General features: G+C 49.8%; 9 protein-coding genes across 9 annotated transcripts; 4 read left to right on the forward strand and 5 right to left on the reverse strand.

The window, feature by feature from the left end:
- Positions 1-961: 961 nt before the first annotated feature.
- BC939DRAFT_489100 (uncharacterized protein) lies at positions 962-2,718 on the forward strand (the record flags this gene model as incomplete). The annotated part of the gene is made up of 2 exons (XM_051559407.1): positions 962-1,016; positions 1,584-2,718. 2 exons carry the CDS (start codon positions 962-964, stop codon positions 2,243-2,245), a joined length of 717 nt encoding a protein of 238 aa, XP_051417266.1. The 3' UTR covers positions 2,246-2,718.
- On the reverse strand, positions 2,546-3,384 carry BC939DRAFT_472880 (uncharacterized protein; the record flags this gene model as incomplete). The annotated part of the gene is made up of 3 exons (XM_051558310.1): positions 2,546-2,559; positions 2,827-3,000; positions 3,258-3,384. The coding sequence occupies 3 exons, from the start codon at positions 3,382-3,384 to the stop codon at positions 2,546-2,548; spliced, it is 315 nt and encodes a 104-aa protein (XP_051417267.1).
- Positions 3,385-3,809: 425 nt separating this feature from the next.
- On the reverse strand, positions 3,810-6,525 carry BC939DRAFT_436566 (pyridine nucleotide-disulfide oxidoreductase-domain-containing protein). Its single transcript, XM_051553596.1, has 4 exons — positions 5,835-6,525; positions 5,496-5,589; positions 4,381-5,273; positions 3,810-4,283 (listed from the first exon to the last, which is right to left on the reverse strand). The coding sequence occupies exons 1-4, from the start codon at positions 6,028-6,030 to the stop codon at positions 3,898-3,900; spliced, it is 1,569 nt and encodes a 522-aa protein (XP_051417268.1). The 5' UTR covers positions 6,031-6,525; the 3' UTR covers positions 3,810-3,897.
- Positions 6,526-8,588: 2,063 nt separating this feature from the next.
- Positions 8,589-10,038, reverse strand: BC939DRAFT_498752 (uncharacterized protein; the record flags this gene model as incomplete). The annotated part of the gene is made up of 2 exons (XM_051559856.1): positions 8,589-9,129; positions 9,275-10,038. The coding sequence occupies 2 exons, from the start codon at positions 10,036-10,038 to the stop codon at positions 8,589-8,591; spliced, it is 1,305 nt and encodes a 434-aa protein (XP_051417269.1).
- An 867-nt stretch (positions 10,039-10,905) lies between these two features.
- Positions 10,906-11,408, forward strand: BC939DRAFT_436572 (uncharacterized protein). Its single transcript, XM_051553597.1, has one exon. The coding sequence runs from the start codon at positions 11,198-11,200 to the stop codon at positions 11,372-11,374; it is 177 nt and encodes a 58-aa protein (XP_051417270.1). The 5' UTR covers positions 10,906-11,197; the 3' UTR covers positions 11,375-11,408.
- A 57-nt stretch (positions 11,409-11,465) lies between these two features.
- BC939DRAFT_472883 (HAD-like domain-containing protein) lies at positions 11,466-12,529 on the reverse strand (the record flags this gene model as incomplete). The annotated part of the gene is made up of 3 exons (XM_051558311.1): positions 11,466-11,622; positions 11,759-12,244; positions 12,387-12,529. The coding sequence occupies 3 exons, from the start codon at positions 12,527-12,529 to the stop codon at positions 11,466-11,468; spliced, it is 786 nt and encodes a 261-aa protein (XP_051417271.1).
- A 305-nt stretch (positions 12,530-12,834) lies between these two features.
- Positions 12,835-15,396, reverse strand: BC939DRAFT_482856 (Scramblase-domain-containing protein; the record flags this gene model as incomplete). Its single annotated transcript, XM_051559152.1, has 4 exons — positions 12,835-13,222; positions 13,324-14,113; positions 14,251-14,525; positions 15,326-15,396. 4 exons carry the CDS (start codon positions 15,394-15,396, stop codon positions 12,835-12,837), a joined length of 1,524 nt encoding a protein of 507 aa, XP_051417272.1.
- A 469-nt stretch (positions 15,397-15,865) lies between these two features.
- On the forward strand, positions 15,866-16,999 carry BC939DRAFT_150250 (uncharacterized protein). Its single transcript, XM_051550215.1, has 2 exons — positions 15,866-16,120; positions 16,212-16,999. The coding sequence occupies exon 2, from the start codon at positions 16,260-16,262 to the stop codon at positions 16,818-16,820; it is 561 nt and encodes a 186-aa protein (XP_051417273.1). The 5' UTR covers positions 15,866-16,120; positions 16,212-16,259; the 3' UTR covers positions 16,821-16,999.
- Positions 17,000-17,032: 33 nt separating this feature from the next.
- Positions 17,033-19,330, forward strand: BC939DRAFT_436593 (uncharacterized protein). The gene has a single exon (XM_051553598.1). The coding sequence runs from the start codon at positions 17,375-17,377 to the stop codon at positions 19,211-19,213; it is 1,839 nt and encodes a 612-aa protein (XP_051417274.1). The 5' UTR covers positions 17,033-17,374; the 3' UTR covers positions 19,214-19,330.
- The last annotated feature ends 249 nt before the right edge of the window (positions 19,331-19,579 follow it).

The following is a 19,579-nucleotide window of genomic DNA, read 5'->3' on the forward strand; positions in this document are numbered from 1 at the left end:
TAAATTTAAAAAAGAAAAGAACCAAAGTTCATAGTCCACAGTTAGTGACTCCACAGCTCTGGTGGCGATCGACGTAATTCAGGGCAATTGAACCTTCTGAACCCACTTTTTTCTCGGTTGCAAAGGCATCATCACACAACACACAACGAGAGCACCCCGATCCTACGTGAAGTCTCTCTCTCATCAATTAGCACTGGGAAGTTTTTTTTTATTTTTTTGTGCGACCTGCGCGAAATGAATGAAGGAGGGTGATGACGGCGGGAGTTCTCTTCTGAAACGCGCACAAACTTCTCCTCCTTCACTACGTTATTCCACCACCCCTTCCCTTCTTCCTTGTTGGTAACCCCCTCCTCCTCTTCCCTCGCCTGACATTTCATTTCAATTTGACAACTGCATCCGACCCATGGCGCAGACCTAATATCACATCACATCACATCACATCACATCACACAACCTTTGCTTTGTCCATGTCCATGTATGTACATCGGAATTGCATCCCCCTCCCTTCCATGGCGCAGACTTTAATATCATGATCACACAATCATTTGCTTTTGTCGATGTACTTTTACGTCTGCGATGTTACATTGCATTTTTTTTTTTTTTGCAAAGCAGCAATATTTGACTATCTGGGTTGGACATTAGAGCAATTGAGCTGGATGTTCAAAATACGCGACGCGACAAATGTCAGTCTTTGACTTTTGGACTTTTTCTTTTTTTCATTAGGCTATTTCTTTGTCTTTTGCTCCTGTCCATAAAAAAAAAAAGAAAAAAAAAAAAACAAAAGCTTCTACTACTCGTTTATATCGTTATCTTCACGAGAAGAAGAAAAAAGAAAGAAAAGAAAAAAAAAAAAAAAAAAAAAGGAAAAGGAAAAAAAAAAAAAAAAACGGCGAACCATTTCAGTGTTCATGTCCACCATCGCAAAAAAAAAAAAAAAAAAAAAAAAAAAAAAAAAAAAGAGATGCGTTCAGGGACCGACGAGTTACACATCGCGTTAGTCATCCTCGTCGCTGCTGGTAATATTCCCCTCGTCATCATGAACAACCCGGCCCCCAGCAACCGTCTCCGTGAACGCATTCAATGAAATCGGTCCCTTCGGCTTCACCGAAGTCGATGCTTGCTGTGCATCATCCTAAGTCGGATATACAGAAAACGCACGATTAGTTTCAGAAAGCAGACTACACCGCTTTGCCTTGCCTTGCCATCTCCAAAAGAACAGAACAATCAAACTCAGTGCAGGGAGGAATTTGCGCCTACATTAATCTGGCCCTCCAAAAACTCGACCAAATCATCATCCTCACTCATCGCGCCCTCCGGTGACGGCTCCCTCGCCTGCTGCTGCTGCTGCTGTTGCTGCTGTTGCTGTTGTTGTTGTTGCTGCTTTAACAGCCTCTCATGTGGAGGCAGCAACGCCGGCAACCCCAGCTTTGCGCCCCCTCCTCCAACCTTCGGTGTCCCCCCTGCCGAGACCGACCCCGCAACAGGCTTCCCCATCCTCGACACCATCGCCCCACCCCCCAAAACATCCCCCACCGGCGTTGAAAGCCCCAACCCAATAGCTCCCTGATGCTGCAACGGCCTAGACCGCTTAGTGCCATTCCTCCTATCAGCCTCCGAATCCGATCCCGATCCAGTCCCCGACCCAGAATCTGAACCGGACCCTGAAGAAGAACTTCCAGAAGAACTGCCCGAACTCGATCCTGACCCCGACCCCGACGATGATGAACCAGATCCGGACTCGCTTCCAGACGATGAGACCTTGCGCGGTCTTCCTCCTGGTCCTCTTGATGGCGGTGGTATTCCTGCTCCTAATCCAGCTGCTGATCCCTGCGCTAGAGCCGGTGATGAAGTCGTCGGCGCCGCTGACTTTACAACAGCACGAGCGGACGGTGGAGGTGGCATATTGATACGTGGCCGTCCTCTCGGCTTCCCCGTTCCCGCTGTCTTCTGTCCTCCTGCTCCGTCAGCTCCAGGTTTCGTGGCCATCAAAGACGATGACGACGATGACGACGACGGCAATGATGGAGGGGGTAACGCCGGTGACGAGAACGCATTCGGAGTCACTGCGGGCGGAATAATCACCGGCGTCAACACCTCCTCCATCTCCTCGTCCTCATCATCCTCATCATCTCCTTGCTCCCCATCCTGCATATCCTCATCGCCACCCCCGCCAATATCATTAAACACGTTCTCAAACTCCTTCTCAAACTCCATCAAATCCTCATCCAGAACATCGTCGTCCTGATTCTGAGTGCCGTCAATGTTGCCCGCGTTGCCCGCACCACCACTACCACCATCACCCTGACGGCCTGTAATAGCCGCTGAAGAGGACGAGGCTGCAGAGGCCGATGCAGCAGTCGGCGGTGCCTTTTGGTTGTCTATCCGTCCGACATTCCGTCGAATGTTGCTGCTATTACTGTTGATGTTACCGCTGGTGTTGGGCAGGAGCGGTGTCGTCGCCGCAGAATTCGGCATCGGAGAAGAAACCGGGGCGTTGGGATCATATTTACTCTGCGGCAACAGAATCGTGTGCTGCTTCGGATCCTTATGCTTCCGGTTCTGGATAAACGAAAACGCTGCGTGTTGTCTCTCCAACGTGAATGTCTAAAATGCAACACCAACCCACAAGAACCAATGGATATCACAGTATCAGGTTAGTCCCAAAAATCCGCTGTGATTTTTTTTTTTTTTTTGTCCTCTCTTCACTATCGTTCGCACTTCCATGATCCCATACCTGAGTCTCCTCATCAAAGATCAACAGACAATCCACAGCCCGACCAGGTCGTTCCGTTGACGTCCACGAAAACGTCTCTCCGCTTGTATTACCTCCAGCTCCATTGATCACGGCCACGGGGCCATTATGGATCTGATCCGATGCCGATGCCGATGCCGCTGTCGAGGATCCGCCACTGCTGCCGGCGAATTCCAGTTCAAAGGTCTCGCCGTTCCCGACCAATCCTCCAGGCCGGGACTTGTCCACAGATTCGGGCTGGAAGTTGTCTAAAATGTTGTTAATGTTGTCCCATATTTGATTACCCCGTAATCGCATCGCATCGTATCGCATCGTATCATAGGGTAAAAACGAGGAAGAAGAAGAAGGAGAAGAAGCAATTAGTCAGCAAGTGCACTCCATCATGATCCTGCAAAAACAACAACAACAACAACAACAACAACACAATGATAGAAGTGTTCTTTTTTTTTTTCCCCTCTCTTTCACACATACACACATACACGTACACATACACATACACACTTACATTTGAACTGAAAAAACTCGTTCGGGGAACTGTTGGTGCGGTTACCCGAGGGTCCAGAACTAGAAGCAGCCATCAACGAAGCTCCACGCTGCACACGGTAAGTTCCCTTTGCGTCCCAGCCGACCATTGTTTTTGATATATGATATACGATATATAGTCTTGATATAAAAAAAAAGAAAAAAAAGAAAAGAAAGTCTTGGAGGTGTTGCGTTCTGTTATGGGATGATTATAGAGCGTGCAGGGGCCAAGGAGGTGAGGGAATGTCAGACAATTCCAATTCTGTGGGGTGGAGGATGCGTTGACGGGTTCCCAAATGCAGGGTACAGGAGGGAGAGGGAGGGCCAGAGAGAGAGAGAGAGAGAGCGAAAGATGGAAGGAGTAAGTAGCTGTCCCCTGTTGTCAGAGTCGCGAGGTTTTTGGGAGGTGGTCGTGGCGTTGATGTGTTTGCTGTGTTTGGTGATGAACAAAAAAGACAAAAGCGGACAGAGCCAAAGGCAAAAAAGGTCAAGGGGATTCAAAAAAAAAAAAAAAAAAAAAAAAGGAACAAGGTCCTTAAGGGTTCATCTTTTCTTTTTTAATACGTGAAATGAGTTTCTTTTGCCGTCTCGGCGTCGACCCGTAGCGCCCTAATGGTCTCCCTCTACCCGTCGCGCTCAGCGTTCATGAGCCGCTTCCTTCGGTCGTACTCCTGGAACGAACTCACATCGCGCCCGAACACCCAAGTCATGAACCAGTACACTGGAATAATCATCTTGTTCCTCAACGACACGCTCATCGTCAGATAAGACGATCGCCAGAACACCCATGCTAATTTACCGCCCTCCTTGGCCTTGTCGTTGATCTCCGTCATGTCCACAACGGCCTCCCAGTTGCCGATATAGGCCATCGATCCCAGGTTCTTGAATGTAAAGGGTCCCGTTACATCCGTGAGTGATCTCTCGGGCTGCTTCGCCAGTTTGTTCAATGCCTTCCGCAACCAGATCGCTTGCTGGTTCGCTACTTGAGCCGTCTGTGGCAGTTCATGATCTATTATTACAAGTGCGCAAAAAAAACTCCAATCTGTTAATAAAAAGCTTTGCTATTGTCCAAGTAACACAATGTTGCTTTTTCTTCTTTTGCTTGCCTTTGATGGTAGCGCAATCTCCGAGTGCATACACGTTCGGGATGGTCTTTCCCTCCGCATCCAGGACCCTCAGATACTGATCCGTCAAGATCCTCCGATTCTTCGTCTTTTGTACCCTCCCCTCCAACGCCTCCGTCAGCGGGTTCTCTGTCAAACCCGTGGACCAAACCAGACACCCAAATGGAATCTCCTTCCCGTCTTTCAGCACCAACTTGCCATCCTCGACCCTCTCCACCACCGTACCCGTCCTAACCTCGATCCCTGACCGCTTGAACTTTTTCATACAGTACTCGGACAGCGACTTGTCAAAGCTCGCCAGGATGGTCGGCGCGACATCGTACACGGCCAGGGTCACATGGTTCATCAGCCTCGGAAACAACCTCGAGCAATCCTCTCGGATGAAATCATGCAGCTCCGACGAGAACTCGACCCCCGTCGGGCCTCCACCGACGACTGCGAAATGCAACAGCCCATTCCGCTCCTCGTCCGAGTTCAACATCTCGGCCCTCTCAAAACACTCCAGCACCCGGGATCGGATCTTGCGGGCGTCTGCGACCTCCTTCAGAAAGAAGGCGTGTTCTTTCACCCCAGGGATATTGAACGTGTTCGAATACGAGCCCACGGTGATGATGAGATGATCATAATCCAGACGAACGTTGTTCGGAGGGTGGACCGCGTGTGCCTTGCCGGAGGAATCTCGAACTTGCGTCACAGGGACCTTGGACAGATTGAGGGTGCAATCGACCTTGGACTGTTCAAAGTCGATGTTGTCACACCAGGCTTGGTGGTATTCGACCTTGCCAGTGTATCCGCGCACGGGCTCGGTGATGCACCGGAACTCGAGCGTGCCGACCGACGTGCTCGCCAGCAGCGGCGTGAAAAGGAAGTGGTTCCTATTCAAAAAAATAAAAATAAAAAATAAAAAATAAAAAATAGACAGCCAAATATTAGAGTTGATTGGACTCTTTCATATTCGCAAAAGTCCCATAAAATAAAATAAAATAAAATATAAAGACCCCCTCCGGCCGCCCAAAAAGGCTGTGCCGTTCCACAAACTGCACGACAAAACAAAACAACAGCGACAACAACAAAATAAAAGCTGTATATTACTTTACCTGGGAGAGACCGCAACGATCTGGTAGGAACTTTTGTCCATGTCGCGCAACAGCCTGAACCCGCCCCATCCCGATCCCAGGATCATCACTCGACCTGCACACACGCACACACGCACACACACATACAAACAGGTACAGGTACCAAAAATAATGCAAACTGCAGTTAGTAGCTCATTCTTCCATAGACATATGAAAATGAAATATAATAAAAAAAAAAAATCACGATAACGTCTGCATGAACGTCATTTTGACGATCTTTCTGCAGATCACTTTTTTTTTTTTTGTTCTTCCAATAAAAACCAGGACCACCAACAAAGAAGAAAAAAAAAAAGGCCTTACCCTGAGACTTTCCGACAGATCGGATGCCTCGGATTTGCTGCTGGTACTGTCGATTCTTTGACAAGGATCCCGAGGATTCAGAGGAACTGACAGACAAAGGCGTCCATGACAGGGTGGATCGAAAACCTGGAAGGACACGGCCCAGCTGTTGTTGCTGTTGCTGTTGATGCAGTGTCCTAACCACCATCCGAGTCATGAATCGTCCCGTCACTGCTCCTGCTCCTGTGATTGCTCCTGGCCCTACTGCTGATGATGATGGTGATACATTTGTCAAGGTTCGCCTGAATGCTGTGACAGAGTAAGGACGGGATGTCGCTGTCGAAGCAAAGTGTCGTAGCGGCAATCGTGTAGATTGTGATGAACCTGTTGTTTACGGGGTCCGATCCGAATTAGAAAAAAAAAAGACAGACAGACAGACAGGGAGACAGACAGACAAGACGAGTCATAGTATACATTGTTAGCAAGCAAGCATTGGATCTGACAAAGAAATAAAAAAAGGACGACGACATGGTCAAGGCGCTCTTTTTTTTCTTACGACAGATGGATGACATGATTTTCTAGTATGTAGTATCTGGTTAGGATCTTTGAACGTGAGAAAAAAAAATGGAAAGGAGACGTGCGATGAGACCGAAATAAAGGACTCCAATTGCAGAGAGAGAAAGAGAGAGACGGATGAATGTGCTGTTGAGAAATATAAAAAAGAAGAAAAAGAAAAGAGAGACAACGCTCCCGTATTTATACGTCCCTTTTCCACAGGCTGGCATGAAACGCGTTGCAGACTACCCGATTGACTGACTGCATGCACACGCACACCCAGTCTATTCAGGTTTTAATAATCTCCCCATTCCATTGCATGGATTTCCTTCCCTCCTTCTCTTTTCTTGGTCCATTTCTGTATTGTCCAATCCACCGAGTAAACATTCGACTTCAAATAAAAAAAAAAATATATAACTTTTCGCCTTCCGAGTCCGATCGACAATCCACCGCAGCGGACGGACACACACGATACACAAATTCATAGTTCAGTCCGCAGCGCAGTATCTATTATTACTATTACTTACTACTATTACCACTACAACACGCGGGTGCACGCGTTCCTGGTCCTGCCGCCCGGAACACATTTTCGGACCACCCGTTGGGGGGAGGGGGAGATCGCACGATATCCTTTTCTACTTGTGAGTATACCTACAGCAGAATAGACAATACCACACAACCAGTCCAACCAATTCCCTCTCTCTCTCTCTGTCTCTCTCTCGATATCTCTCTTTCTCGATATCTGCTCGTCTGTTTAGTTTGACTGTGCAGGAAAGATCAGGGTCGAGGAAATAAACCCGCCCCATTTCCCATTGCACCCTAACATGCTTAACCTTGATTGAGTTCCTGGACTGCCATGTTTTCTCTATCGTCTGCCTCCTCTCTATCTCGTATGTGTGGAATCCTCTCGATAGGTCTGTCAGCCCAACAAAAAAAATAAAAAAATAACCTTCCTTCGTAAAGACGCATACACCCTGACCCAACGCGGGCACGTCCATCAGGCCATCTCTCGACACCAACCACCCCATTCGCAATGGACCCTATCTATCTACCTATCTCCATCACAGAACAAGACAAACTCAAAAGTGTTCTCTCTATTTCCAATCACACAAAACCAATCTGACATCTTAACATGAATGGATGGGCCAAGCCTTTTTTTTTTTTTTTTTTTTTTTTATTAGTATTACTTTGTTCAAACAAAAAAATAAAAAAAAAAGTAAATAGCAAATAGCACTAAGCAATTCACAATCTTCACCTTTTTTTTTTTTTTTTCTTTTTTTTTTTTCCTTGATAGTATTAAAGAGTCAGGCGGCAAGAGATGGTCGTACACGTAGATCATCAAAAGGGGGGCAGATCACACGTATAGATAAAGGACAATGTCCATTCACGAAGCCGGCCATAAACGAGATTCTTGTTGCTTGTGTGTGCTGTCGGTTGTTATTGCTGTTGTTGTTGCTGTTGTTGTCAATGTCGGTTACTTGACTAGTATTGTTGCTGTTGCTGGTGTATGTGCGAGAGTATGTGGCGAGAGTGTGTTGCGTGTGTGTTTCGATTGATTCGGGCAAAGGCCTTCCGTAAAAGCACCGGAACGCGCTCCGGTCTTATTATTCCCATGCACCCTACTGACACCTTCGCGTTCGTTCATGTTCGTGTGAAAAGTGAAAAAGTGAAAAAGTAAAAACATTTAAAAAAATAAAAAAAAATATCGCAAAATGGTGATGGCAAACTATTCTGAAAAAATATAACTAGAAATATTTTGAGGTGAAAAAAGCACAGTGAAAAGATTCCTAATAATACACGAATAGTTCACAGAACCATGTAAAAGTACAAGCGAATAAAGAAAAGAAAAAAAGTAAAAGTGAAAGGAAAAGGGAAAGAAAGAAAGAGAAAAAGAATTACATTAACTAGTAATACACATGAAAATCAAAACTTCGGACAGGAGTGTGTCATACTCGCAACAAAAACATGCACTGGGTGTGCATGGTCTTGGCAATGTAGGGGACACACAACCTGCCCACTATCCATTACGGGCAAACCAAATAATATGCCTGGATAGATTGAAAGGACGCAAAGAAAGAAAGAAAAAAAAAGACGAGAGACAAACGAAAAGCGCTGGGCGAGAAAACGAAAAAAAAAAAAGAAGTGATACATGGGTATGAACGCAAGGAAAGATAGGATTGAGGTGAAGGGAGAAAGGGTTGCCCATCGACGCTTGGTCCTCTACTGGCTCTGGATCTTAAGCAGAGTACGGAGGTTCTGACTAATCTCCATCAGTTGGTCGACGCCAGGCTGCGTGGACATGTGGGTGTGGGGTGCAAAGCTCGAGGTCGCCATGCGCTCAGGGACATTGTAGGCGTGGCCCATGGGCGTGGGCATGGGCATGGGCATCGAGTAATGACCATTCCATCCGCCCATGAAAGGCTGGACCAGCTGAGGACGCATGCTGTTGAGCTGTGGCGAAGCAGCCTCTGCAAAGAAGGGGGCAGAGGGCAATCGCTCGACAGCAGCCTCTGCAGGACTGTTGTTAGCAGAGCGGGCGAATGCAGGGATGGGCAGGCTAGTGGGCGCAGGGGAGTTGTGGAAGGTAGGGCCAGCATAAAGCGTAGACTTTTTCTCTACGGGCACGCGGTCGGCCATCAAGACCTTGTCCGATGAGCTAGCCTTGGGACGCTGCATCATGGTCTCCATAGGATGAGCAACTCGGCTCGCATATACAGATCGCTGCTGCTGCTGCTGCTGAGCAGGATCCATAGAGAGATATCTATGTACACGATCAAATAACAAACTGATTAAAATCACAATTCCGATGCAAACGGAAGGAGAGTCCAGGACGGAGGTCGCCGTCGTGGTCGTCGTCCTTTGACAACCTCACTTCGATATGACGTGATGAATGGCTAGGAACATACCCGTGACGGAGCTGCTGCTGGGGCGCTGCTGGGGCAGAGTTGGGTCGCAGAGGAGGACTACCGGCCAATTGGCGCTGGTGGCGCTTCATGTTCAAGAACGTGTCGGGCAAACGGGTCATGGGTGACTCAGAGTCGTCAGAGTCCGACGAGGAAGGGGGGCTGGATGGGTCCAGAGGAGGGCTCTGGTGCATGGCCTGGTCCAGGTCGGCCTGGGCGAGGGACTCTGTGGTGGCCTCGATCTCCTTGCGTCGCTGGACCCTGCGAGCCTTGGATAGGGGCTGCGGCGATTGGGGCTTTGGCTTCTGGTTGAGATGATGGTTGCGATGGTTCTGCTGGTGCTGGTGCTGGTGCTGGTTGTTCTGATGGCGCTGCAGCGACGCAGGATTGACATTAGGAGAGGTGGCATTGGCGGCGGTCTGCTTGGAAGGGGAGGAGGGACCTTGGACAGGGCTAGGGGCGGTTGCAGGGGGGGCAACAGAGGAGCGCTTGAGGATGGTGACAGGATGAATGTGGGTCATGGTCATACCACGCTGCTGCGGGGGCATGGACTGATGGCGGCTCTTGCTGTTGCCATTGGAGTTGGTGGTGGTGGAGTGTTGGCGAGGAGAGGGATGGCCTGGGCCTGGGGATTGCGCATGGCTCTGCCTGTGGGGTGCGGTGGTGAGACCGCTCTTCCGGTTATTGGATCTCTGAGCTCGGGGAGCAGAGGAAACAGCAACGGCGGAGGACGACGGGGGAGCGGCTATTACTGATGATGGCTGCATAGGATATGATTCGGCTGTGAAGGGAGGGGGAGAGGGAGAGAGAGGGGGGAGAGAGGGATGAGAGGGGGGTATAGGAATTAGAGGTAAGAGTTGAGAGAAAAGAAGAGAAAGAAGAAAAGAGAAGAGAAGAAAAGAGAAGAAAAATGAAAAAGAGAGCAGCGGGATTAGAGAGTGGCTAAAAGGGACAGACAGACAGACAGACAGACAGACAGACAGACAGCAGGCATTCTCTTGATGTGTGCTGCCGTTTCGTTTCGTTTGTTTGTTTGTATGTATGTGTGTATGTTGGCGAAGCAAGGTGGACTAATACATCAACCAATCAACCAACCAACCCACTCAAAAGAGAGAGAGAGACAGACAGCTACCCGTTGAAGGGAAGAAGAAAAGCCTTTGTCCATGACAGACAGAGAGAGCATCCAAGCGAATGAATTACCTTTCGGGTGAGTGGATGTCTGTACGTGTGCGTGTGTGTGTGTATGGAGGTGTGGGATGACGAAGTGTTGCTCTCTCGCTTATTTATTTAATGTTTTTTTGTTGTTTTTTGTGAGCGGGAGAGAGAGAGAGAGAGAAAGAGAGGGAAGGAGGGAGAGAGAGAGGGAGGGGAGCAGAAAAGGGGTGAGGAGGGGGATGGGTGTGTGTGGATGGGTGTGTCGGGAAAGAGAGAAAGAGAGGGAGAGGGAGAGGGAGAGGGAGACCAAAAATAGACTGGGGTATGGAGGAAGGGAATGGGAAGTTAGTCAGTTGGAGACAGGAGGGAGGAGAGGAAGACAGGGGAGAGATGAATGAGTTGGGTGAATGAATGAATGAATGAATGTTGGTGTTGTTGCTGGTGATGATGATGAAGAGAAAATAGAAAGCAAGAAAATCGGGGGATGAAGGAAATGGCGGATATATACCAGACCAGACAGAGGCGGGGTAAGCCCAATCCCTCAAATGCAATTTGTGGTTCTTCTGGTCTGGTCTGGTCGGGCCGCTTAGTGTGGGCGTGAGCATGGGCGTGGGCGTGTTTGTTTGTGCCCTATGACACTCGAGAGAAGCGAGAACCGGGGGGAATGATAAAGACAAATAACACAAGCATCCGCTGCCATTGGTCACTGCTCTTTACGTACACCACTACGAGTCGTGGAAGAAAAAAACCACTCATCTGAAACGACAAACGATGTCATTTTGCCTGATCATGTACGTAGTCTCTTTTTTTACTCCACTGCACCCTTCAGCCCTTTCTCCAACCATTAATGCCGTTAATGTGTCCAATTGGACCCAAAAAGAGCACTTGACGTCGAACCAGTCGGTCTATTTCACCCCAAGAATGTTCCAACAGTCTAATGGTGTCTAATGGTGTCTAATGGTGTCTAATGGTGTCTAATGGTCTAGCGGTCTAATGGCCTGAAGCAACGGATATCGTCAATGGCACCAGACAAACCACATCAGGCCTCGCGCTGGCACTCCTCCTCCTGGCGACGGTTGATTTCGCCCATGGTCAACGACCCATCCTGCAATCCCTGGATCAGCTCCGTCACCTCGTCAAACGTCTCGAACGCCAAGAACGGGATCTTGTGGGTCCTGCAGTACGACTCCAGCCCTCTGGTACCATCAACAAAAAAAAATGAGCGGTCGTCAGACATTCCGCCGTGAAACGTTCACTTCATCCCTCCCTTCTCCTGTAAGCATTTTTTTTTTTTTTCGTTTCAAATCGCATCAGCAAACTGTTTCGACTTACCTATCTTTCCTCGCAAACAACACATCGGCCTCACGCGCGGCGCTCAGATCCGAGACACCATCGCCACAAAACACGATGACATGCTCCTCCTCCCGCTCCTCCTTCGTCTCGCCCGCCTGTTCCTTCTCAATCTGTCTGTCCATAATTTCCTGCTTAAACTTTTGCTTCGAGTCCTTGATCGACACAGACTTGTCGTGGCTATGAGGGCTGTCGTCCCGGTAGGTGACAATCCACTTGTGGCCCTCGACTTTGGCGTAATTGGCCAGGACCACCATCTTCTTCGCCTCGGCCTCACCCATATGCCAGGCCATGTACTGCTCAATGAGAATGTCGAGTCCACAAGACAGCATCGAAAACGGGATGTTATGCGATTGAATAAAGGCGTAGAACTGTAGGAACCCCGGATCAATCTCGACCGGCCGAATGAGCTCCAGTCCTTCTTCCAGCGTCAGGTTCACACTCGACCACCAAATGTCCATCGCATCCCTACAGTTCCGTATTGGTATTGGTATTGGTATTATGGTATTATGCATGGAGCATGCAAAAGTGTTTTACGTCAGCAATATGATCCTTCTGATACTGAGCGAACAATGCCTCCCCCCCCCCCTAACTTTCGTGTCCGACTTACCGAAAGGTCAGTTCGTGGCGCATGATCCGCTCGTCCATTTCCTTGCGGGCCTCCTCGCCCATGCCAGAATCAATCAGGATGCATCCGGTGTCGCCGAGACTGATCGTTCCGTCAAAGTCTGAGAATACTTCAATACGAGGCATGGTGATGGGTGCTGTGGGTGGAATGGGTAAGGATGAGTCGATGAGTCGATGAGTCGATGAGTGAGGAAGGGGACAAGCGCCCTATTTATATCCATTTATTCATTCTCAGGAACCGCCGCCAATTTTGCTTTGCTGGGCGTTTAGGCCTTACGCCCTGGGGCTAAACAGATAAAGAAAGGCATGCGCCGCTCGCTACATGGTCAGCACAGGTGATCCATGGAGATCGCAGGGCATCTTCCAATCTCTTTATTACGCTAGACGCCATGTTCTAAAAAAGACAGAAAAAGGTACGCAGATCCATTGACCTAGAGCAAGTCTCCCCAATCAAACCCGTCGCCATCACCTCCTCCACCTCCACCTTCACCCTTGTCGCCTCCGAACCAAGAATCTCCAGAGTCGGCGCTCTCCTCGCTCCAGACATCCTCGCTCCACCCATCCGTCGACGTTCCCGCGGGCATGTCCTCTCCCCAAGCACCGCCCCCTGTTGCTGGTGGTGCAGATGGCATCGGTGGTGGTGTCGGCATACCTCCGGCTGCCCCTCCCGCAACATCTCCTGCTGCTGCGCCGCCCAGCACATGTCCTGCACCTGCGCCCGCTCCCGCGCCAACCACTGTACCCATGGGATTATCCGAACTGCTGCTTGGAACAGGCGCATGTCCACCTCCCATCATCATCGGAACCGGCATGATACCCCTATACCGTGGGAACGCGCGAGAAACCGTTAGTTATACCAAATCGAATAACGACCAGAACAGTATAGCAATAACTGCTAAAAATAACCATAGTTGCCTTACCCGTTCCCTGAATGGCGTGAAAAGTAATCAAAGTCGATACTGACAGCACACGCCAGCATAATAGCTCTCTGATCAAGCGTCAGTCCACCTCTGCTCTCCAACTGCGCCAGCGCCTTCTCGTCCTTGTTTGCCTGGATCTCCTTAGCCTGCTGCAGATCCTGTTCGCTTGTGCCTGACAAGGTCGACGTCGCCGCGGGTGTGGCCCCAAGTCCCTGCTCCTGCTGCAAGTCCTGGATCACAGCCGCATCGAACCGAAGAGCATACTGTCCTGAGTCCGTAAAGAGCTCCCTCGCAAAGCCCACAAAGTTCCTGTTCACACTAGCCATCCTTTGCCCTTGCTCATCCTGCATATCAAAGTCCAGGGCCAAAAACCCTCCATCGATATGAGCAAACTGGACTCGGGTCAATCCATGACCACTCAGATCCCGCTCCGTCGAGATCGCTGTCGTCTTGCTATCCCGCTGTATTTCGTTCGTATCCTGTTGCTCGATTGTGAAGAGGTTGTAGCGCCTGCGGATCAAGTGCCACTCCTGTTGAACCTCGCCGATCAACCGGTCATCGGGCGTTGAGATCATGATCCTGGAGTTGATGAACGCAAAGGGACGGTGGATCTTCAAGACCTCATTGCCTTCCAAATCCAAAACTGAGGCCTTGAAGGGACGATGCGTGTGAAGAAGCTGTCGGCTCATGGCCTTCATGATGGTCGTGTCCTCCTCTGCAATGTATCCGATCGGAGCTCCTGAGGGATCCACGATCGCATATTTGTTGGCTTGCTCGAATCCCACCAGAACTAATTTTGAGGAAAAATGAACCCGGCACAGGCCATTTCGTTAGCAAGCCTCAACTCTGATTCAATGCTTAGTGGTTATCGTGCGGGAACGAATATGCGGAACAAAATTATTAGGCCCACAGGAAGCTATCACCTACCGTTCATCATTTCGATCTGGCGTGTCATGATCAAGGCTGGCTGCGCAAGCAGTTTGTAGGCTGTATCATGCGGCTGCAGGACCCCGAACGGATCCTCCGGGATAACTGCAGGTGTCGCCGCGATATCCAGTCCCTGTACCATATTGCTTGGCGCTTGCTCCTGTGGGATCCCTGCGGCATCCGGAGCAGCCGCTCCATGGCTTAATACCGAAGCAGTACCCGCTGTAGGTGCTGGAGTTGATGCTGGAGTGTTAGCCCGCGAGGGTGCTGCGGTCCTGGCAGTGATGCGTCCTCCTCGAGAGCTGTGTGAGTTTCCGATGGCGTGGCGCCTCAGAGAGGAATACTGATTATTGTAGTTGTAGTGTCCCGCTGTCCGTGCTGCGCGTAGAGAAGACGGAGTGTGCCGAAGAGCAGTAGAAAGCCTTGTCCGCGAGGGAGTGATCAGCAGCACTGCAGTGGTTGACACGGCTCGCTGCATGGTCTGTTATGGTCTCTGTTGGAATGGATCCGGGTTGTCGGGCAGTTGGTCGAATCCGGGGATGCAATGAGGAAAAGTGATCTAGTTCACCTTCTTTGTGGTGTGGTTCCTTTTTGTTCCATAAGGGCCGCCCAATCCATGAGACATGTTCCCTTATTTGGTCATACATTAATAGAATTTGAGGAGGATCCACCTCTAAAATATAATTCCGGAACATAATAATGCATCAAAATAGGGAAGTCTGTTTATAGTTTATACTTTACTAATACACGTAATTGCACACGCATAGTCTAAAACGCGTGAGCCAGCTATATAGCAGCAAATCTACAGTGCACTGTGACGATGTGCAGCTCTGGATATCGTCATTTTGCTCCAGCTTTCTACCTAAGTGCCTAAGTGTGCATGAGAGACCTCTAGAACAGAGGGTGTTCTCAGGTCTGACGATCATTGGTTAGAGTAGCAGCAACAAAAAAAAAAAATTCCCCATGGCGCTGGTTTGGATCTGCTGCTTAGCTTACTTGCTTAGCTTACTTGCTCAACGCCAAAGAGCAGAGAAACATTTCGCCCACAACTAAAGTAAGCAAATCCAATCCTCACCGATCGAAAGTAAGCTGGTGGTCTCCACCCGTTGCTCCCGAGGAGTGCACGTTGCGCTCCAGCAAGGACATAGGATGGTCTAGAAAGGAACCAAGCTCAATGCTCCGAAAGGGTGCGTATGTGTGTGTGTGTGTGTGTGTGTGTGTGTGTATATGTGAGCACTCTTACAAACACCACCCTTTCCTTCGATCCTTCGAAGCAAGACTGCAGGCAGGAGCTGTTCATTTCGATTCGTTGTTATCACTCCTCTTCAGTTCCCGCATATGGCTCTCGTTATTTCTGCTCATGAACCCCTCTCTCTGCTCTGTCCCATCCAATCGATCCTGCCAGTCCACGGTCCACGTTCCTGGGAGCGGGAGCCTTGACGCGACCTGTTCTCGGCTCTCATCACCCAATCAGACCAAAGCTCTTTTTCTCTCGCCTTAGTCTAACGTATTGGTCTATCCTCTTGGACCATGTCCCCCCCTCCCTCTAAGGAATGCACCTTTCAGGTCCGTCTGCAATGTATCTCTTCTCGAGTTCTCATGGAGTCAACAGAAAACATTTAAAAGGAAAGACTCCCGCGCTGGTTTATGGCCCGCTCTTTGATATTCTATCCTCCCCAACCTTTTAACCCTCGCACTTTCTCCACCCTCAACCAACCTCCCTTCACTTTCAGCAATGCGTGTCTCTGCCTCTTTGTTCGCTGCCCTGGCCTTGGTTGCCACCACCGTCCTGGCTGCTCCTGAAAATAAGAAGAACAACAATAACAACAAGCCCATTGTCATCAACAAGAAAGTCCTCCAGACCTCCAAGGTGCCCTTTATTCCCCACAACGTACGTTTTTTTTTTTTTCTGCTTCTATCTGAACATTCCAATGCTATTGATTCTGGTGTTACTTCCACAGTTGTAGATTACACCACTTCAACCCCATCGAAACAACGTCTTCTGATCTATGCTTTTGTGTGTAAACTTTATCTCTTTCTCTCTCTTCCAGGGTACTGAATTGTTCACCAACTGGGTTGGTCTGAACGTCGACTTCCAGTACGTCAAGCCCATCTTTGACCTCGTCAACACGACCCAGACGCTCGGCAACGGCACCCTGCTCTCCCGTGGCGAGGCCCATGTGTCGATCATCCTCCCCACGGAGTACGACCAGGTCCTCCACCCCGCCGGTGTCACGATCGAGGAACTCAACACCCTCGCCTCGACCAAGAACCGTCTCCAGCGCTCCAAGTTCGAGCTCGAGTGCCTGGGCCGTGTCCAGGTCGTGTCGAAGCCCGACGGTGTGTTCCAGCAGTCGGTGCAGATCATCCTCAAGAATTACAAGGACCTGATCCACTTCCGTGAGGAGGTTTTCAAGCTGTATGTGAAGAAGGGCGGCAACCCGGCCTTGTTCGCCGCCGAGAACTTTACGCCCCACATTACCTTGGGCTTCAAGCACAGGGATATCTTTATTGAGGATGGTGTCTACAAGGGCAAGAACGCTTGCATCCACAAGATTGTTGCCAAGTAAAAAAAGAAAAAAATGAAAGAGTGAAAAAAGACAAATATACTGTTCATAGTACATCCATACCCTTGCCATAGACGTTAACAAACACAACATAATAATATGAAAAAAAAGAGCGCGACGGGAGCCGTAAAGTGCACGATCGAATGCGTGTCTAGTCTAATATGAAATGATTACAAAACGGCATATGCACACACACCCCTCCTCTTGAAATGTAGCTCAATTTGACTTCAGGGACGGCATCCAGAAAGATTTCTCACATGCCGGAAACAACTTCGCCGTGCTCCGGGGGAGGGGCGTGAAATCGTTTAATTTGTGGTCGGAACAGGGCACGCGGGGGCTAGTCTACCCACTCTCGGGGAAGGCCGAGCCCTTCGTTCTCCATTCATTGGCCCCGCCAGCTCCACCTCATCCCATTCCTTTTCTTCCGTGATGACTCTTGGCCCTCCTTCTCTCTTCTCATCCTCATTCCCATTCCCCACCCTCCACTCCTCATTCTGCTGTCCTCATTCCACACTCCTCCTTCGTCGTAGCAAGATACCTTCTAATCCCTTCGAGCCATGACAAGTCTTCTCTTCCAATCCTCAGGCAAGGACAGCTCCTCCTCGTCCTCGTCCTCCTCCGCGAACCCATTCCTGGCACTCACCCACTTTTACGAGCAAGAACTCACGGAGCTCCAGATCGACTCCCGTCTCAATGGCCACAGCAGTAACAATCCTTCCAGTCGGTACCACAGACAAACCTTCCAGGGCAAGCAGCCAGCGGCCAGAGCACACCTCTTCCCATCCTCCTCCTCCTCTTCCTCTTCATCATCTCTTTCTTCCTCGCCCGCATTATCTTCTTCTTCATCTGTCTCCTTCTCCAGCGGTAGCAGCAATGGCAGCTATACCCTCAAAGCTCACTCTGCCTATACCCAACCCCAAGACGAATTCAAGGTTTTTGCTAACCAACCGACACTCTCGACACTCTCGACTTTTCCGGACTACCACCAAACCTACCATGGCCCCAGAGGATCAACGGCGGACCTTTCAGAGGAGGACCTGAAGCAGCGACAAGAGTACTATGCACGCGAGGCAGAACTGCGGAGTCGGGATCGAAACGACGGTCTGGGACCGATTGTGGATTTCTCGGAGCAGTATTGGAGGGATCTGCTGATGGATCGTGGTCTGGGCCTGAGTAAGAATCGTCTGGAGAATCATCTCCAAGTCAGGCACCATAATCCATACGCACAAAGACAACACCGGGAGCATCAACAACAACAACAGCAGCAACAGCAGCAACAGCAGCAGCAGCAGGGAATGCGTGCATCATCACAGCAGGAGCAAGTCTGGCTGGATTTTGGGCGGAGCGCTGTTGAGTTCTCGGACGAGGAGATGTCAAGAACAATGACGACGACGGAGAGGGACATGGATCAGGCTTGGAACGAACCGCGTGCTGTCTTGAATGACAAGATGACGACGAACATGTCGTCATTGGATACGGGAACAGTAAGGCCCACCACCCCAATAGCGTCTGCTTTCAGGGATGCTGCCATGTCGATCCATTCCTCATGGCCACTCGCACCCTGGGCAATCGAGACCGAAGCCGCGTTTCTCGAGTTTGAGGAAGCACACAAGAACCATAACAGCTTCAACCAGCATCAGGACCAAGGACACCGTGTTCTGTCATCTCCCACTACTACAACAACAGCAACAACAACAACAACCTTGGAATCTTTCAATCCGGATGCATCGTCGAACTGGTCTGAGGAATTCAGGCAACGCAGCTGGGAGGCTTCGTCGCTCTCAAGTATACCCGCCCCCAAAGAAGGAAGCGAATCGCTCAAGACCTGTGGATTTATTTTCGATACCAAGACCCATCCGGATCTTTCGGAACCGACCACGTTGATGTTCCTCGGCGCGTCGACAACCCTTCCGACCGTAGAGGTGAATTACCAAGGTCCAATAGGCGCATCATCAACGGTATCTGTGCCTCTGCCTCTGCAGGAACAACAGCAATATCGTTCAGGACCAACTTCATTCGTAGCGGACTTTACATCCCTAACACAACAGGAACCAATCGAACAAGAAAGGCCTGGTCAGGTTTACAATGACGATGTCTTTGAAGGGGATATGTTGCAAGCATGGATGGAAACGCTGGCGCTGGAGAAACAAGAGGCGGATGAGCGTGCCAAAGAGGAGGAAGGAAAGCGGGCTGCTAAAGAGAAGGAGGAGGAGGAAGAGGAGGAAGGAGAAGAGGCGGCAGCGACGGAGACGTTGGATGAGACGAAGCAGAAGATGGTGCTGGAGGTGGCGTTGAGGCGGTTGGATGCGCTGATGCACCAGTTGGATCGGACTCAGGGGTCGCTGAAGCGCACAGGTGTTCTGGAGAAGGGAAGGAAAGTCGATGCTGTGGCATAGACCAGTTAGATGTAGACCAGCATTTGATCCAGGTGCTCAGTCGACATAATATTAAAAAATAGAAAAGGAACACAACGATGTCTCCACAAACAGACGCGAACGCGTAATGCAGGGTCCTTCATAGTCCATGCGCTGTGAAGTATGATGGGCCCATGTCCTCATCTGCCAATTCGCCCTGCTACGTTCTCTGTTTGACCTCCCGATTGCTTTCAGTCAGGACCTTCTCGTGATAGCCAGCCTTCGCTGTTTCCTCCTCTCCCCTCTCCCCCTCTCCTCCTATGCCTGTCTACAAGATGACATTGGTTACTGGCTTTTCTTTTGCATACAACGGGCAAAAGAGCCCTTCATAGACCAGATTAAAACATT

Source organism: Gamsiella multidivaricata (genome assembly GCF_025024155.1).
Source record: "Gamsiella multidivaricata strain RSA 2152 chromosome Unknown BC939scaffold_3, whole genome shotgun sequence".
NCBI classification, from domain to species: Eukaryota; Fungi; Mortierellomycota; class Mortierellomycetes; order Mortierellales; family Mortierellaceae; genus Gamsiella; species Gamsiella multidivaricata.

What these genes read in the sequence shown, in the direction of transcription:
- BC939DRAFT_436566 (XM_051553596.1), bottom strand. Translation starts at nt 6,030, where the DNA reads ATGACTCGGATGGTGGTTAGGACACTGCATCAACAGCAACAGCAACAA. An exon ending in ATCTGTCGGAAAGTCTCAGG is followed by an intron (nt 5,590 to 5,834) that starts GTAAGGCCTTTT and finishes GCGTGTGTGCAG; the next exon opens with GTCGAGTGATGATCCTGGGA. An exon ending in ATCGTTGCGGTCTCTCCCAG is followed by an intron (nt 5,274 to 5,495) that starts GTAAAGTAATAT and finishes TTTTTTGAATAG; the next exon opens with GAACCACTTCCTTTTCACGC.
- BC939DRAFT_436572 (XM_051553597.1), top strand. Translation starts at nt 11,198, where the DNA reads ATGTCATTTTGCCTGATCATGTACGTAGTCTCTTTTTTTACTCCACTG.
- BC939DRAFT_150250 (XM_051550215.1), top strand. Translation starts at nt 16,260, where the DNA reads ATGCTTTTGTGTGTAAACTTTATCTCTTTCTCTCTCTTCCAGGGTACT.
- BC939DRAFT_436593 (XM_051553598.1), top strand. Translation starts at nt 17,375, where the DNA reads ATGACAAGTCTTCTCTTCCAATCCTCAGGCAAGGACAGCTCCTCCTCG.